This window comes from Bacillus rossius (assembly GCF_032445375.1).
Source record: "Bacillus rossius redtenbacheri isolate Brsri chromosome 4 unlocalized genomic scaffold, Brsri_v3 Brsri_v3_scf4_2, whole genome shotgun sequence".
In the NCBI taxonomy this organism is placed as follows: Eukaryota; Metazoa; Arthropoda; class Insecta; order Phasmatodea; family Bacillidae; genus Bacillus; species Bacillus rossius.
This window is the reverse complement of record NW_026962011.1, coordinates 20,243,482-20,263,773: the sequence shown is the minus strand read 5'-3', so window position 1 is coordinate 20,263,773 and position 20,292 is coordinate 20,243,482. Positions and strand designations below refer to the sequence as shown.

Below are 20,292 nucleotides of genomic sequence, written 5' to 3'. Positions count from 1 at the left end.
AGTGAAATGAAATCTACAATTTAATTGATAAATTTACTTTTATTTGCACTCATTAATTCAAATATGTTTATTACTTTAACGAAGAGATTATTTTAGCTATAACTTTTATACATGTTTGCTATTTAACTTCTTCCAATCTGTGTTATTTATTCTGTTAAGGATAGGACGATGATAGGAAAAGTAGGAAACGAATGGGAGTGTTTCAAGTTTAATGTGCCTCGAAAAGCTCAAATCGATGGTTGTTCCAATCGAGTGGGAGAGAGATAGATGCGGTGCAAGCGTACAATGAGCGTAACGGGACACTTTTTCGTGCGTGCAGCCAGCGTTCATCGATTTATTAGACGTTGTCACGTCAAAAGGGAATTGGTATCGAGCCATAAAAAATGTTTTAATTGTGAACATAAATAGTTGACAGTTTTGAAATGAGTGACGTTGCTGACCGTCGAAGTGGGTGTGGTCGAACTCCTCGAACCTGGACAGGTGGAAGGTGTCGTTGTAGGGCCAGTAGCCGGCCAGCTCCTGCAGGTAGGTGCTCGGGTCGGAGTGCAGCACGCCGGAGAAGTTCCGCGCGGGACCCAGCTCATCTGGAACACATGGATCACCGGCCCACCTTCACCGACCGTCACCGGACACAGTCGCGATCATCGCGTGCCTAAAGGCCCATCTGCAATAGCAATGTCCTAAACTGTGTCCGAAGGACACTCGTCGCTGATTGGTCCACGTGACCCTCTGACGTCATGCGTCAAGTGGGCGAAGGTCCGAACCTACCTGGTCCGAAGACATTCGTCAATTTGAACTTTTTTGTCCCAAGCTGTGTACTTCGGACACAGAAAAATAACAGAACACTCAACGATATTTGAATTTCCGGTTCCCGTTTGAAAACGTGGTGTTTGTTTTTGGTTATCGAAGGAAATGGAAGGTGTTGAAAGTCACTTATAACTTACATAAATTTCATAAGATCAATCTTAAACTACAAAGCATCAAAACAATAAACAAAAACATTTGGTTTGGCACTTTTACTGCGCTCTGGTGACAACTTTAGAAATCAAAACCTTCGGACATTGGACATCGCAATTGTGGACAGGGCAGTTTTTGGTGAGACAATGTGACGCCACTCACATTCGGATAAGGACACGGACCATGCACAGGTTCGGACTATTGTAGACGGGCTCTTAGTAGAAGGAACATGAAGGTTCTGGACCACTTTTATTGAAGAGGTTGGCATAGATGTTGATCGATATCTTGAAACATTAGTACGTTAGAACTGTCGATCGGGGTGTCAAATTATTCAGTGAAGGGAGGTGGTTACATCGGTGTCTTTCGCGGCCGTATTTGATTTATGTCGTCATAAACGTCAAAAATCCAATATAGGCACATACGTTAAAGACTAGTAATGGTGATCGTGACTCCAGAAAATAAATTTAATAACATAAAACACCTTTGGTTAATCAAATTTTACTAATTATGTATTATATTTGTTGACAAGAAACACAGAGACCACCTAATCATAAGAGGGATTATATCCTGATATATTGTGTGTTTTTTTTATAATTTTCAATAATTTTAATAAAAACTATCCATCAAAAATCTAACGTCACCGTCTAATGTTTATTAATAGACTCCCTTTGCGTGGGCGAATGCCACTATCATAAAAATTGAAAATTTACTTTAACAAGTGCTCAAAGCTTGGTAATATGCCATATTCAGCCGAAAACAAATATTACTACGGAAGCTGTATTGTAAGCTTTGGAAAAATGTACATAAATAAATACAAATTGCATGGACATAATTACCCCATTAAAGTCAAAATTTTATGGCAGCGAAGGCCCAAAATTGCCTGCCACAAACGCTCTAATCAACACTGTGCTGTTTCTACGACGGCTTTTATTTTTTAAGAAAGTCTGTTTGGTCATTAAAAACATAACTCGGGAAAAAAAGGTGTTTTACAGACAGTTTTATTTTACACATAATAACTTCATTTTCCCACATGATCGCCATTCAGTTCTAAGCACTTTTCGTAACGCTGCACCAGTTTATTTATAAAACAAGTTCGCCGCCTGGGAATTAAAACGCCAGCAAGCGCGACTACTTGCAGTGCAGACAAGTGAAGCGGGAAGCCTGCACACAGGGACAGGTGAATACCCTCACACGTCTAACCTCGCTGGGGTTGCCGTGAGAACGTGACCCGCGAGGCGAGGACCCGTGCGGCTCGACCGTCGCAGGGGCCTGCGATGCTGCGATCAGCGCGCCTGTTTGCGGACTGTTTTCTCCCCGGGGCTCCGCCCGCCTGTCCACCGCGTCCCGTCGCGCTGCCCACGTGATCGTTGGCAGTTCCTTGCAGTTTAGCCTCGCCTCTACACATGACTGCCCCTTGACCCTCCGGACCTTTTTACCTTCCGTGGTGCCGCGCACGCATCCTGGCGGCAGTTCTGTGAGCGCCCGATAATCACTTACTTGGCTTTCATTCTCCACGGCGTTCTTCAAGATGGCTCTGGTCAGTGACGGTGGTTACTTGTGTGTTTTTTTTTCGACATCTCTTTTTTTTTGTATTTATCTCACTGTGGAGTGGTGGAATTTATTTGTTGCTTGAAAAATGACCTTAATATCTGCGTCACGTTTCTTCATCCTTTTCGCAGGTAGGTGTTTTTTTTTTTGGGGGGGGGGGAAGTTATTTTTCAAGTTTTATATCACGTTTTCAATTTACTTTCTTCTTATGAAAAGAAATGTAGTTTTTCTTTTGAAAATATTAACTTTTAAACTATCTTAACAACAAATTCACAAAACTTCATCATATACATGGACGCTAGGCATTTTATGAGATAAAATAATTATCCCAACAAATTCAACCACATGACTAATGGCTATCCAGTAAACACACCATAAGACGCTGGATAGAATTAATAATTGCAAATTATTTACATAAATATACATTTATAAACGTATAACGTTTATGGTTATTACTTTTAAAAAAAATTCTCTTTTTTTTTTCCTTTCTTTCAAGTATGGAACCATCTCGACGAATGCCATGGCACCAATTAAAATTATGTGATGTGTACCTTTCACTTTCTTAAAATTTTCTTGCATAGAAACACATACATGTTAATGTTTAGGTATGTTTCCAATTTCGTGTAATAAAATTCTACTTCATTTATGTTTCAGAGCAATCTGCGAACTGGTATAATAAACAGTGAAAAATGTTCTTAATAGTTAAATAAATATTTCTTACCAGATATTTAACTGATCATCTATAATGTCAGTGTAGTATATGAGGTTACGCTTGGTTCCATTCTCATGAAAAATTCCCTATATGTTGTATTCGCTGTTCCCACATCCCTGCCATTACGTCTGCATAGCTCCGGATACAGCCGAGTGGCTCATTATCATTTCAGATGCCATCCATGCATGTTTAGAACCGCTTCCACTCCGCTAATGCGTCTCCGTTTTGAAGGGTTTTAATAATAAATAGCAACCAGCACAGGAAATAATTTCAAACGTCTTTACTGCATTACGCGAATACAGAAATATTTCGTAGTCATACCATTACATAAATATATCAAGAATTCTTTAATCAGAGATGTTACTTTCTATTGCTCTCTCTTATCGTTATTTTAGTTTGTTGAGAGAAACCAACTAGCAAAAGCCATAGGTTACAAAAAATTAAGTTATTTGTATGTATAGTAAATGTATAAAATAAATGGGGAAGTTACTCTAGTTACAAATTGGTTAGCAAATCAAGCCGTAGCTGTACAAAAGCTAATTGATAGAGTTTGTTTGGTAGCTTGAAAGTAACTCGCAAGGGAAAAGCCTAAGGATTTCACTATGCGCAGTAAGTATTGCTAAGCAGAACCTATAACAATAAATCAGCCAGGGATCAACAATTAACTCCATTAAAAACACCAATGGTTTTCTGTCCAAGCGTATAAGAGGAAGGAATGGATTATTATTTACCCACTTACAAATTTTCTTATCTCCATTTACAAAATATATTTTACATAAATATAGTGTTTTTACAGTACTACTAATACATTAAAGGAATGCTAAAGCTTTTTTTCCACTCGTGACTTACAATGTTGTCCTCAAGGATTGTTGATGCGCTGTACGTTGTACGTTAGTTCGCTTGAATTTTATTTTGTTTCCCACGGCATCGTAAAATTTTACAAACTTGCTACTGGATAGATGTGGCAAAATTTATTGAATAATCAAATATTTCAGCTGTCAAGTATGATGCCCAGGTTCATATTTATCAAAGATATCTTTAAAAACACATTGCTAGACGTAAAGTATATATTTCACAAATACAATATAATAACTTAGAATATGTAATCCTAGCGGCTACTAAGATTTTGCTGCTATGATATTTGCGTTTTTAACTTCCATGTATCCAACTACTTAAATTACATCAGTAATAAAAATGTGCCTAAGTAAACGATAGAATAATACTTTTATACATAGGATGGAGAATTCCCTTTTCCTATACCAAACAAAGCCAATCACTTCTATGGGAAAGTACATGATCATTCAAATAGGCAGGCGTATACTTTTAGTGTATTAGTAATAATATATAATCTTATTGGAAAACTGTGGCCAGTGCCATTTTGTAGTGATTTTGAGAACTATTTGAGGATTAGTTTTCTTGAAGTTGGGTCATTAACTACTTAAAATGGAGAAGTCGATGTCAAAATGTCATATTAAAAACACCATAATGATTTAGTCACAAATATAGGTAAAGAAATACTTTATCTGGATAATAGTTATAACATTTTTTATAATTTTTTCTGGACAATTAACATTTTTACGGTGTTTCATTTCAGTTGGAATCTCTTCCTAAATACATTCCGGTTGATTTCAATTTAAAATGTCTAACAATATGATCATAAAATACGAATACATAGTGTCATTACCAACAGAAGTGTTGAAAACTAAAATAAAGTAAATAACTGAACGAAGGACTGACAAGGTTTCAGCACTCGGCCTGCTGAGCGGGCCAAAGCACCATGAACTCAGCTGTTTGGCTTATCAGGTAGCTGGATGACTGTCAGCAACAGAGGACACATTACGGTGATCTAGCGATTATAACGGTATCCTCGAACCCAACACCGTCCAGCTGATCTTAATTGCTTGCAGATACGCTAGTATATATATATATTTTTTCGTATTAGGGCTGGTAGGGGGTGAGTAAATATTGGCAATGTTCCCTCGCGTTTCCCTCCCTTTCCCCTTCTCCAACGCCTGTTATCACGCGCTGTAGTTATCTAAGGGGCCTTCTTTTCGTGTCACATTTTGGATTGACAGGCATCTCAGGGTAATAAATCAGGAGCGTGTAACTCAAAAACGTACTGCCCTTTGCTAACGGACGCCCTCCCTTGCAGTATCTTCAATCTTCAATATAATATTTTCTAAGTCCCACAAATGGCTTCAAATAAACGCTCGTAATATGTGTCTCCATCCAACGGAATACCAATATCCAATTTTTTTTTATACATTTCTAGCTGTGCAAAAGTAAAACTTTAGGAATTTTGAAAGTTTATATGTAACAAATAAATTTTGAAATTGTATAAAAACTTTTGACACGAAGGCAAACGAGCAACCATCTCAAATGTTTTCCATACCATTTTTCTAACAGTATATTTTCAGTTTTTACCCTGGATTTGGAGATTGTTTTTTATATGAGAAAAGCTAAAACGACTATGTGAAATTAATAGATTTTATCTGAACTAAAGAACAATTTCATAAGAACGAAAATATAACCACTCACATGCAAGTTAGGTTAGCAAGATTATTATTTAAAAAAAATTGTTTTTCATGGTGGTTCTAAGCTCGATTTAATAAACTCTTAATTTATGGGCACAGGTAAAAGCAGGGAGTAGAGGGTGTAGGTAGACGATAATGTCTGGTGTTTGATGTAATAGCTTTTTAAAAATATTTACTTTTTCAATTGTAAAAATTTCTCACTGGACAAATGTTTTTGTATATGCATACTTTTCGTTGACACACCACACCGTCAATGTTTCCAGTGGCCAGCACTATCCCTCCGCAAAGCGAGACGAAACCAATAATAATGGTATTCATATAAAAGTTATATGTATTTAATGTAACCGTTGTCAATTGAAAACTGAAGAATGAACTAAGGGATATAATGTTAAAAAAATTATGAAAAATATAAAGGAATTATAATTAAGGCCACTCAGAAATGCTCAGAATATTAAGGTAAAATTATGCCCCAAACCAATTTTGTGTACCGGTAAAGAGACAGAATGAAAAAATTTTCATTAATAAATAGATGCACAAGGTTAAAGTAGGGATTAGATAAATTTAAATAGCGCTACTTCTTATTATGATTACTGTAAACAGATTAGCAAGGAGAAAATATAATATATTGATATATATTGATATTGATTGTGTGTGATCTTCCTAGCTGTGAAAAATGCCCTGTAGTGATACCGAAGTTATTAAATGTCTCTCAATTCCGCGCAATAAATACCTTTTATACAATAAATAAATGTCATTTTATTTCTTTGTTACTTGGTGATGAGAAATAAATTTTTGAAAATAGAATTTAGAACTAAATAATCTTTCGCGACATTTTATTAGACATATCTTTAGACATATGTTAGACATATCTCACTCAAAATATAGCCATAATTGGTCATGCTATAATTTTAAAAAGATAATAATTTAAGATGTATTAAAAATATGTTTATAGAAAAATGCACTGGCGGTCCATACTGCTGGATTTGTTGAACTATATTAATTGGTTCAATTGATGAAATCCAAAACAGAACAGTTTTTTTCCGGCAGCTGCGACTTCTAGCACGTAAATTACTCGCGATAAGAGTCACAGGTTTGATCACATTTCTTAAAATGACTCAAATATTATAAGCTCATAGTCTATACCCGAGTGGAAAGAATCCACTATAATCTCGAAAATTCCGAAGGTAAAAGGGGTGGTTACCTAAATTATATTGCTTTTATAATTTCATTATTTGCTAATAGTTTTTAATAAATAAAGATTTTTCATTGTCTACAGATGTTTTAAAAATCGTATTAAATGTTTTTAATGATTTCGGGGTGATTAAAATCATTTATATTTCAGTACTAACATGAGTTTTTTGTTATTAATTTAACCGTTTGAATTTATAATTTTTCTTTTACCTCTTTATTTAAAGGATATTAAAATAAATAAAAATTTAGTTTTTATTCAAAAACTAAAAAAAAAAAAAAATAGGTGGAACTAAATTTTTTATTGATTTATGAATAATATCCTTGAAATAAAAGAGAAGTTGACCAAAGCTATATATGAACTGTATGTCTAACGATTTCAAGCTCATAATTCATGCTCATTGTGGCCTCCCCATTTTTGTCAAACATGAATTTGAGGAGAGCACAATTTCGTCGCTCTCTGTCAGAAAACGCAAATCTTAAAACGAGTCGCTCACTAATTGCGTCCCCTATGAAACACAATCAAAAAATTCCCGACTCTCCTGAGCTAAGGTCTTAAATGATTTTAAATTGTTGCAAATACCAAAACAGGAGAACTGCATGGAAACTACTGAAAAGGAAAATATTACTAACTCAATAATATTTACTAACCTCAGTTGAAAAATGCGCAGATTTATTAACCATCTAACTCGCAACAAAGTAACATTAATTACTCCATGAAAAATGGCTGTTAAAAAAAAACTTTTATTATATTTACATAATAATAATCGGCACTCATGAATAAAATTATGTAAAAAATTATTTAAAATATAGCAAATTTAAAGATAAATATTACAATATTTACTTTTGCACTTGCTGGCGTCAAAGGAAAAGGCGGACAGCTCTAGCCTAACAACCAAAAAATTATTAAATACATAATTTAAAAAATTACCATCAGATAACAACTTACTCCCTTAACAAATTATTCATAGTAATAGTTTCAGAGATATTTAAAGTCCCTCAAAAATTTACAAACCATGTACTGAAGTTTTTTTTTGTAATAAGAAAATTTCTCCAATGTCGGTACCCAACTTATTTATAACGCAAGAATTATCCACTCGTAATTCCTCGACCAGTTTTTTAAGCATGCTACAGTCGTAGTCATTCGCCACGAAAAAGTTTCTCCAGACTAATGGGGAAGTTACTGCCAGCAGGTAGTCATTCGCCACGAAAAAGTTTCTCCAGTCTAATGGGGAAGTTACTGCCAGCAGGTCTACACTAAAGATTTTTTCTTGGTTCAACATAAACATTTTCGGCGAGGTAATATTTCGTTAAAAGAGTAATGAATTTAGAAACTGTTCCTTTCCTTTGAAGTCCCACCTCTCTCTCTCTCTCTCTCTCTCTCTCTCTCTCTCTGATGTTTTCCAAGGTCCGGCAGTATACTTGGCACGAGCAATAAACAATTTTAAATTGATAACTTACAGTTTCTCTTCGCATACCGTAGGCGGGACACGCCCAATTGTGCCTTTTCAAAACTGCAGTCCCCGCAGAAATCCACAGCCAAGCTCCATCACGGCCACGATCACAGCAGTCTTCGACAGTTACTTTCTTCTCCGTGGATTCGAGGCTCGTACACCAGCGCCAGACTTCGACTGCAGAGCGCGCCGGACCGTACACACGCCAGCAGGAGAAGTGTAACCTCCTGGCATCAAGGCACGGCGCGGCGGTCCGGGTGTCTCGGCAGGGCGAACACGCATGTGCGCGTGCGCACGGGAGTCAGAAGGGCGGGCTTGACAGCTTGACAGCTTGACAGCTTGACAACACGCGGCACGTGACTTCCTGTGTCGGTCTCGCCCAGCGAGACCCGAAGTAACGAAAGATAAAATAATAATTTAAAAAAAATTGGTTGTCTGTAAATTCGGTTTACCGACGATAGTTTAACGTGACAACGTCATAACAAAACATTGATGAAATGATTGCATACTTTTATGAATAAATTTAAACCATTTTTATTGAATTATCACTATTTTCTATGGATACAAAGAAGGGGTGAAATGAAATCTACAATTTTATTGATAAATTTACTTTTATTTGCACTCATTAATTCAAACATATTTATTACTTTAATGAACAGATTATTTTAACTATAACTTCTATACATGTTTTCTATTTAACTTCTTACAATCTGTGTTATTCTGTTAAGGATAGGACGATGATAGGAAAATTAGGAAGCGAGTGGGAGTGTTTCAAGGATGATGTGAAGGAAAATGGCTTACCCAACACCAAAATGCAGTCAAAAATATATTTGCGCCACGGACTCTGCAGCAATGCTAGGAGGAACGGGTTAGCAAAGAGCAATGAAAATGTTACATTTAAATGCATGAAAACAGAATTACGCCACGGACTCGGTCGCAATGCTAGGAGGTTCAGGTTAGTAAAGAGCAATATGAAATGAGAGTTACGGGACACAGCGAAACGGGACAATGTGCGTAACCGGACACTTTTTCGTGCGTGCAGCCGGCGTTCATCAATTTATTAGACGTTGTCACGTCAAAAAAAAACCTACGCGACGTTGTTTTTCTTTTCACACCTTTGTCAGGCGGTTTCCGCGTAAAACTCTCGCAAACAGAACCGCAGATGACATTTCACAGGTAAAAAACAGCATTGAAATGTGTTTTGTTTAGCGTTAAATAATAACTTATTGGAAAATATGTTCTATCAACCACCCGTTGCGAATCATAATGCCAAGTATAACACTGTGTTCCGAGTACAATTAGCGTCGCACTATGGACAAGTCTTGAAATTTCCCACCCATTAGTTTCATCTCTGCTCACTCTCAATTTTGTTTTTATATTATCGTCGTTTCTGAACCACCAATAAAATACATCATAAAATAAATATATATATATTTAAAGAGCTGCCGCGAACATTTATTAAATTACTATTATTTAAGTATTAGTGATGCCCTTAAGAGATATTAAGAATTACAATAAAATGACTACAAAAAAATAGACCACCAAGAATTAAAACACCAAAAATAATACTCCTCAATTTGTTGTGGTCTAGGCAAGGGCCAAATCATATTAAAACAGAGATGGTATTATGTTTCTAACATAAAATTAGTAATCAATTATTAAATTGATTAAAAAATTGCAGACAATAAACCATAATTGAGTTATAAATATTTAAAATTTACGAGCTACAACACGAATTAATACGAACAAAATGATTTAAGGAACTACCTCTTTTTAAGTACCTGTACGTCAGCATACGACGTAAAGTTGGTCCGTTAAAGTATTTTTTTTTTTTTTTTTTTTTTTGCCAGGTGCTACGTAAAGAATTGTGTCGTGCGAGTTTCAGCGACAAAGTGTTCTTTTATAAGACGACGTGTTTCCGGGACGCACGGGGTGAAGTTGTGTCCTCCCAGCCGGCAGGGGAAGAGCAGAGTCGACGAGTCCGAAAGAAAGGGAAGGAAAAGGCGAGGGAATTATCGTCTCGCGGCGAAACAAGGGAAAGATGGATTCTTCCACGTCGGATTCCCGCTCTCGGGGTTCCCCGCGCTGAGAGCTTCCTGATTGGCCGCCCAGCTTTGTCCGCTCCCGCTGGGAGGGACAATAGATTGGAGGGGGAGGGGGGACCCCATCGCCCCCTTAACTCCGCAAAGGGATCTGATTGCTTCTACTGCAACGATACAACAAGTAAAAGCTCTCTGCTCCTTCTTTAAGTCACCGCAAGGCTTCGCCACATTAAATGTCGATTTAAAACCGTCCTGTACGTTGAAATTGTTGCTGTTATACCTGAAGAAAAAATCGTTAAAACAATTTAAAAGAAAAAAAAGTTATCTTGATAGTTTAATTGATGATATTTCTCTAATCTTTAAGTATGGTTTTCTTTTCTCTGGTATTGTATGCAGTTTTCTTTCAAATAAAATATATTTGTTAATAATTTTTTATACAACAGTTTCTTGCCTTTGAAAAAAAATTAAATTTAAAAATAATCAATAAAATTATAATGTGACTATTTAGTAAAAAAATGCCTTCAGTAATAACACTGCATGCAGACATTAATTACACTATTACCACATTTTTAGCCAGTCTTTGTAAGTTATATTTATTTCCTGTGGACATTGTTTAGTTGTATAAAAACTTTTTACACACGAGAGATGCAAATGAAGCAAAAATTGCTGTCAATTTTTTTCCTGTTTGTGTTCAGCTTCTCGCGTTTATGCACATAGGCTTAAGACACCGGGACATCTAAGATTACACTGGGTTCCTAGACACATGTAGAAGGGACTCTGTGCTCACGAATATGAGCACAGTGTTGGTAACGAACCCAGGACACTTGCGACAAGAGCAAACACTGCACTATCCCAAAGAAAGTGTTGGAAAACGTTTCGATGTTAAAATTTTTGAAATGCATACTTATATTTAAATAAAGCGACGTTCAGAGTCATCTAGTTCCTTTTTATGGTCAAGGGTAATTTATGTAAGAACGCTGGGGTAGAACAATCATAAATTAAACAATGGGAATGACGGACACAGGAAAAGGGAATTTTATAGTAGACTGAGGAACTCCTCCTTATAGTTTTTTTCCAAAAAGGACTGATGTCATTTTGTGAGACGGTAAAATTGTTTCAGGAAGTCATTCCTATGCATCAAAGCACACAAAAATTCTTCACATATTTTTTACAGACTTAAAAATGTGTAATTTTTTCATTTCGTAGAAGCTCCAGAATAAAGCAAAAAAAAAAAACTATTATGGTGTGGATATGCGTGCAAAAAATGTTTGTTCTAATTTTGTTTCTAGTTTGATTTGTAAGAGTAAACAAATTAAAATAAATACAAAGTTAAATATTGCTTAAAATCTGGCAAGTTTCTTTTTTTTTCAGTGAAATATATTTTTTTTCCCCAAAGATTTCGGATTAAAAGATTGATGTTCACATTAAATGTTTTTTTTAACAGTTCCTTTTGCCATAGAAAAATAAATATGAGTTTAATAGTTCTTTAAGGGGAATGGAAAGGTACAATATTTTGGGAATCCTGGAATCGAAGATCAAGGATAAAATCTGAACTACTCATCATATTTCTTTGCGGTTTGTTTTGCCAACTAGATAATTTAATTACAGAGGGTTGTGTGTACAGAAGTGGCCACAATAATGCATAGTTTTTTAGAAAAAAAATTAAATTACTTTATGCAGAAATAAGGGGTATTATCCACAAAATTAAAAATTATACCAAAATGTAATTTTTATATTGTGTAATATAATATTATCTAGAACTCTATTATAATAAAAGTGAAAAACACTTGATCGCTGAATTTTAAAGGAATGTTAACCAATTAAAACCTGCCATGCAACATTTAGGTAAGGAAGGACACGCTTGTTGATCAATTACGTAACATTCTGTATTATAGAGCTCTAGATAATATTGTATTACACCATTCAAAAATTATATTTTGGTATAATTTATAATTTTGTGGCTAATACCCCTTATTTATGCATAAAGTTATTTAATTTTTTTCTAAAAAACTATGCATTATTGTGGCCACTTCTGGACACACAACCCTCTGTAATTAAATTATCTAGTTGGCAAAACAAACCGCAAAGAAATATGATGAGTAGTTCAGATTTTATCCTTGATATTCGATTCCAGCATTCCCAAGATATTTTACCTTTCCATCCCCCTTAAATGTTATTCATGGCGTAAATGTTGACTGTTTTTGTTAGTTTTAATTTTGTTGAGCATGAAAATTAATGAAAAAAAATATGTAGTTAGTTTATTACAAAAAAAAATATTTAGTTGAATCTGATTTCCACTATTTTATTATTTGAAAAGTGACGCAAATTCAACGGTTCGTTTCAGTAACATGCAGTTTATGATCGTCCTTTTAGCTGGTTCGGAGTCCCAGTGATCGCCACGAGGAGATAACCAAGGAATTACTGGGGTGTGCTAGCCGAGATGATTCTGCGGAGGATCGCCCTTGCCTTCCGCAAGTTGGAGCTAAAAGCAGCGGTCAGGAACTTTGAATAATTGTTTTTTTTATATCTCAAACAAGCCAATAAAACTCCCCCCCCCCTCTTTATTTTTTGTGAATTGTTTAGAGCATTTTAGCAGTTTCGCTGACTGACGTGTTTGTGTCAAATTTTAAAAACAACCAACTTTCGCCCATGCCTTACACGGGACTCGACCTTGGGACACTTAGCACTGAAGGCCGGTGCTCGTCCGACTGCGCTAAGGAGACGGCACAATTTAGACAACTAATTAGCGACAGATATCAAGAAATTATATATTTTCATTTCAAGTAAATCGATGTGAACAAAAATATAACTGAATAACCAAGATGGTGAAAAAAAAAATGCACGGTCTCTACTTAAATGTTGTTTTATTGCTTTCAAATAATGTTACAGTGAATAACAATAGTAAAAAGTACTAGTTACAAAAATTAACCAAATAAATTTTAAAATGGTTATTTACGCAGTTACTGTGCAACATCTAAGGTCCAGCAAAAACACTCGTTTTTACGGTAATTTATATTGTTGCATCTGTATCGACAGTAAAAAAAAATCAATTATATATTTTTCAAAATACGTTTACGATCTAATAGTGCCAGTTATTGCCAACGAGGAGCACATTTAGCTCTAAAAATGTAATTTGACTGGACAATGAAATCTACTAAAACTCCTAGCACAAACAAATACATTACTTAACAAAATTTAGCATTCGGTCTGGTAACCATCAATTAACACCAAAAAAAAGCAGTTTCTCGGAATTATTTGCAAATAATGCATACATTTATCAGTACGCTAATATTTTATAACAGAAGAGGTTTATTTATTCTAATCCAAAATAAGTACAGCCTGCCACTGTTATTCACGTTCTCTCACTAGTTAGTCAGTTCCGAAAGTTGTGTTCTCATACCCCATTGACTATCTTATAGACTATTGAAATTTTAGTAGACTGAAAAACATCCTTTAGTGCTAACGATTTTTAAAATCATAAAATAAATTTAAACTTAACTATTGTTATATTTTAATGAACTTTTGTGTAAGTCTTAAATTTTATATGAGTGAATGCTTTTCCATTCTGTATATAAATTAGTCTTACAAACTCAACATTTTTATCGGTTAAAGTTTAACAGTGCAAAGGGTTATACTTAATTACCTATTGCATAGGATATGGATGCTACTAGCTAAAAAAAATATTATTAACTTAAAAAAGCATCCACAAGCAAAGCAGTGCTTTTTTCGCCGGTACTTGCGTATGCAAATTAAATAACATTAATTGCATTGTCCATTAAGTGGTTTACACATGTATTACTGAGAGCAATGATTAACTGTCACTCTAGAGACATGCAAAATTCGCGGACTCATTTCGCGATAGGCTAGCATCAAAACAACTATACCTTCGTACTGCTTCTGCGATTGGCCCACATTTTATCCGGGGAGCTGTGAGCCAATGGGAAACACTAAACCAAGAAAGTGCCGAATTACGGACAGCCTAGTTGAGACGTCCCACGCGTCAGTAGCCAATGAACATGTGTCATTTCCGCGAGTATTTAAACGACTGTGGAGTCTATCCTAGAGGTCAATGAATCCGAGAATTTTGCAGGTCTCTACGTAATACATTATTTCGTCAAGGCTAAAAAGTTATTTTGTTGTCACCGCTAAACTATTTTGTGTGCTTTTTATCAACAAATAGTTTTTTTTGCTGTGACCAAAAACATTTAATTTCACCCGTGTATACAAATATTGCGTTGCTGTTGGAACTTGGCTTGATCTTACAACATTTCCACGGTTACTAGAAATTTCGAATATTTATTCGCTCAGGAGGATGTTTGGCAGAGTCCACAACAGCCTCCAGAAGAGCGGGCAAACTCATTAGACTTCTGGTATTTAATATCGGAGGCTGTTTACCAGGGATGACGAGGCTTGAAGCAGCGCGGCTGGCCGCGGTCTCAACCCGCCGGGACTGGGTCTATACGGTGCGAGTCGGAATTCCACCGAAAAACTTCCGCTCCATTTTCGCCGCGAGAGGGAAAAAACACGTGAGCGAATCTTTCTTTCGGTACTCGCAAGAATGTGCAACGTCCTACCTCGGTAACGAGCAAAATTCACGTGTTATCACGTTACGAATACACTTGTGGTACGAAAATCAGCATCGAAATTCAACGAAGAATGATTAAAAATTGATACGGAGCATGATGCGTGTACGATAATGGTGTTTTCATCTACATTTATTGGCGCTAATCACTCATAGTTTCCGCACCCGCCGCTAGAATTCGTTGCCGGGGCAGCTACGTCGGCTAGAGAATTATTTAACTAGCAGACAGAAATTATTAACTGTAGGTATAATGAAACGGCTCCGATAAAAACGAAAAAAGACTTAAGAAAAATTTTAAAGCCCGGATTATGACCTGATTTTCGACAAGGAATTTAACAGCACTTCCCAGCTTGTTAAAATTTGCCAAACAGTTAATTTTATAAAGATTCCCTTTGGCTTTTTTTTTAACATTGGTTAGCGCCATCCGCCATTGTGGCAGCGCCGTGGCTACACATCTATGTTCCATGCCCCTTACGTTCCATTCACGAAATTACTCCCTCCAAATGCTGAAAACCGAGAGCTAAGATGTTACTTACACAGGGCCGGATTTAGGGGAGGGCAACCGGGGCGAAAGCCCCGGAGCATCCACAAATGGAGGGCCCCCACAAACGGAGGGCCCCCAACAATAGAGACTTCGGAAAAAAATCTTTCAAATTCCGACAAGTAAACACTAGTAAACATCTTTTCCTTTGATATTCTTTTTTCACTGTTTTACCTTTACCTACAGTACTTTGTACATACATGATTATATTATTGTTAAATATTAACAGAAATATTCATTAACACTATAATTTAATTTCATATAATTCTTGTCTCCGATTATATTTATGTATGTTTTTTTAAATACTAAGAGAATCTACTTGATTTCACAATAAATTATTTATTGGAAAACTCGAGTGAAAAAAAATTGTTCATTTTATTTGGAAAATAATTTGGGGCCAGGGGGCCTCCGCTCCTCTGTTGCCCCGAGGCCTCCAGGCCTCTAAATAGTAGAGGAAGAATTTAGGATGGGACTTTGAGCATCTGTAAGATTTTTAATTCAACAAAATCCGAACTATTGTAAGCAACGTACCTACATCATAATGTCCCAGGCAGACCGCTTCTTTCCTCCCTCCGCAAATCTCTTTGCCACGCCGTCCAGTCAGTAGGCCGATATGACCCAGTCTTAACATAACCCCATACCACCTTCTACCCTATACCCCTTCACCCATAGTCACAAGCAACATCTAACCAACAACCAATGAACCAGTGAAACCGTGTCAGTGAATCAGTGAACGAGTGCAACGACACAGTGCAATAGCTAACTCTATACTAAATTATTTTCAAATGTAATTTTACATAATTCTTTCCGCATATACAGTATATATGAAATGTTCATAACTTCACAATTAAGGTTTTTTATATTAATTTTTCCGTAAAAAATTGGCCAATTGGCCAAAAAAATTCCACCAACTTATTTCATGTATTATATATAAGGTGGTTGCACCAGAAAAGGATAATTACGTTACTATCTAAGTATAACATTGGAAGATGCAAAAATAAGCCTGAACTTTATGGTGCACTAAATTTTAAAAATGTACAATGTTTTACTACCTATTAAATTATCGTATGAATCAGAAGAAAAAAACAAACCAAACCATTGAAGTTATCGGACTACAACGACTGACAAATTTGTTGCTGTTTTTATATTATTTCATTGGAATAATCGAAGGTAACGCTATTATATTCCATATATTTTTCTAAATTATTGTTACTCCCAATTAATTCAAATACTAATCATACGACAGCAAAAGGTTATACGGTGGTTGTAGAACTTTGTTCAATCAAATATCATCCAGAAGATCAGTGTTTCATATGAAATACTTTTTCTACTATGTGCGGTAAAATGTTGCTCACTTCCGTGGCTAAAGGCGTATACCAGTATTGGAAAGCACATTAGACCATAAGTAGTACATATATACACTGTGTAACATCCTTGTTCTCGGTATACTCATTTGGTAGGAGTAATTTCGAAAATGGTACGGAAGTCGCATGGAACGCAAATTTTTAACCATGGTGCTGCCATCTGTGACGAATGGTGATAACCAAAAATCACCAAGCCAAAAGGAAACATTAAAACTTTAAACTGTTAAATGAGTTTTAAAAAAGATGGGAATTATTTTATTAACATTGCTTGTCGAAAATTGGGTCCAAAGCTGGGGTTTAGTATTTTTGTCAAGTCCTTTCATCTTTTATCGGAACCGTTTCATTATTTAATTTAAAATTTCTCTCTACAAATCTAATGATACGATAGTTGACGTAAGTCCTCCGGCAACTAATTTTAACGTCACTTACTGAAACTAGGTTTGATTCGCGACCAGAAATGTCGTTGAAAACACAATTTGCGAATTCGTATGAAGCTCGTTTGAATTTCTCGTCAGAGTTTCGTATTATAAGCCTATCTGCAATACGAGAAAACACATTTATCGATGTTATATGGTACACATATCTGACAAGTTTTGAAAGACTCGCTCTTTTTTTTTTTTTTTTTTTCCCACAGTGAAATCGCAGCCGAAGATTGCTGGTCAAATTCCGACTCACACACTGTATACGCTGTGGGCCGCCTATCGGCGCAATGTTACCATCCCATCTCCCCTTTCTGCTTCTCCACCCCCCCCCCCCCGGCCGCAATTTTCCGCCGCGGACAGCATCCCCCTTCTATACCGCCAACTCCACACCCAGCTATTGCGTCATAGCCGTATCAGCCGTCTGCGTATGAGCGCGGAAAAAGTGTAGGGAGGAGGGGGGGAAATTCATTCTGGGGACGTGCAGCTATCACACGGGCGTGTGGGAGGGTAATGGCGTGCAATAATTGCGACAATTTCGAAACGCTAATAAATGCAGAGTCACGCCCGGGGATATCAAATTTCCAAACTCTTCCAGGCATATCGTACGATCGCACGCCATACTGGGCGAGAGTTTTTTTTTTAATTTTTTTTAAAACCGATCTAGTGTAACTTGACCCTAGATGGTGAAATGAATATCCCGTTGATGTTTTAAAATTATTTAGTTGAGTAAAATAAACAAAACTGATGGCGCAGTGGTCAATTATCCGTTCGAACTAGGGATTACATGGGCTTGGATTCCATCCCACATGTTTCTGATTTATGTTTTCCATCGTGCCCCAAAATCAATCCATACAAATTTAACAATGGTTAGTAGAGTAGGAAAGTATGTTCGAGCCCTGGCTTCTGGCTGTGGTGTTTAGTGCTGACCGCCATCTTGGATTGTGACGCCACGGTGGCCATTTTTGGTGTCAAATTTCCTCAAAATACCTCAAAAATGAATCAAAATCTAAAACAATTTCCTCAAAAATTCCTTAAAAATTTCCCTTTTTCGAGGGGAATATTCCCGTTTCAGTCTTCTAAGTCTTCGAAGCTTCTATGCGAGTTAATTTTAACCAATCCTCTTTATAATATAGGGATGAAACGTTGTAATTAAATTAGAATTTTTTTACCTTTGCGCTTAGCTGGACATTAAACAATTCAGGTTTTGCAGTCGAGTGGGGGGTGAAATTGTTAGTGTTATGACTTTTGGTTGGTATTTATAGTCCAAGTGGAGTTGAGGTTATTTTTCAGCAAAGCAAGAATAAATATTTTTTATAAACAATAATAAAATTGATACAACCACTCAATTGCAATTAGCTACCTCTTATTTTGATTTATGACTGAACTCTCCCTTGTGTAAACATCGACTGTAGGGATTGGGTGCATGTGGCAGCATTGTATTTTAAAACAATTATATTTATTTTTTCACTCTATACCTGGCCGATGGCAAGTTTTTTGGTGTTGGCAGAATGCCCTAAGAAGGGAAGCCACCATCTCAACCTTACATAAAGTCATGCGATTTATTTCAGTTTGGGGATTTTATAAAAAATTCATATATACGTTCCGCCACTACCAAATTATTTGCTAGAGTTGAGACACAAAATAGAAGAGGCTATTGCTTCCATTACTCCAGACTCGTTAACCAAAGTGCGGGAAGAACTGGACTTCAGGTTGGTCGTGTGCCTTATGACAAAATGTGCACATATTTTAATTTTTTGTAAGAGAAACTGTTTTTTTTTTTTTTGGCCTTCATTTAGACGTATGATATAATGTATGAATAGTTGAAATTAAAACTGTTATAAAATACCATTGAAAGTGGGACATTCTTTTTATGAACAGCCTGTACTTCTCCCATAATCCCGTTCCACCTTCTGCTCCGTGCGATTGGAGCCGAGAAATGCGCGGGGATGCGTGTAAATAAAGAGGAAGAGGACAAAGCTGCGCCACTCTGCGGATCGCTGGAGCGAGGGTGGAGACCTTCAATTCCCCGCTGTGAGTGTGTCTGCTCGTTGAGCCCCCCCCCCCACCCCCTCGAGTGTCACTCGGGTGAGCGGGGGCCGCCTGCTCCTCGCGCAACGAGATCTCCCGTGGACCACTGCAGGGCGGCTGCTTTCCTTGGACGGAGATAACGAGCTTTCGACAAGCTCCACCTGGCTGCTTTTCTTGGAAAAAACACCGATACTGCAAAAATATTGTGCACACGGGAACATAACCTCACTTACGTTGTTTTTTTTTAAATCATGGTATTACTCTATCTTATGAATATTTTTGTTTAGCAAATATATTACAGAGTACTTTCACTATCATAAAGTTTTAATTGGCACATCAATACGTTTGGTATGTCCCCTAATTTTTTATGAAAGTGATTATATATTTATGGGTTTATGTTCAAACACAAAGGTGCACCAACTTCCTGCGGAAATTCCGTTGCATGGTGCGTGCGCGTCGTAAAAATTCACTCTTATTTCTCCATAACGCGCCTACAGGAGTATAACTTTAAAAAGAAGGTGGGGTGAGGGGGACAAACATAGCAAAGCAACCAAAGAGTATAAACATGTCTGCCACGGCACTCAGCCGATGGACCGATTGTTTTGGAGCGAGTGTTTGAACTGGCGAGACGCTGCGCTGTTTCCACACACGGTATAGTTGGGACTGATTTGTGGTGTGTGGGTGTGTGTTTGGTCGTATGAGAAGGGGAGAGGCGGCTTTATAAGCTGTCCCCGCACCGCGCCGCCAGGGCTTCGTGTTGCAAGTCTGGCCTCGTGAGTTAGCGGGAGCAGAAAGGATGACCACCTGGGGGGGAAGGGGGTTACAGGTAGCGTGGGAAGGGATTTGGCACTCCATCGCGTCGGCTTCATGTTCTTTGACGTGCGACCGGGCGACGCGCCGTGGGCGGACACACCGGCCCG

The 20,292-nt window shown here is 36.9% G+C and overlaps 1 protein-coding gene across 1 annotated transcript in view; it reads right to left on the bottom strand.

Annotated features, from left to right (window-relative positions):
- LOC134542327 (hemicentin-1-like) overlaps nucleotides 1–20,292 on the bottom strand; it is a 369,603-nt gene that overhangs the window by 174,437 nt on the left and 174,874 nt on the right. Inside the window, exon 3 of the mRNA XM_063386475.1 lies at nucleotides 441–584. Coding sequence (XP_063242545.1) covers nucleotides 441–584 — 144 coding nt within the window. The remainder of the gene's footprint in view (nucleotides 1–440; nucleotides 585–20,292) is intronic.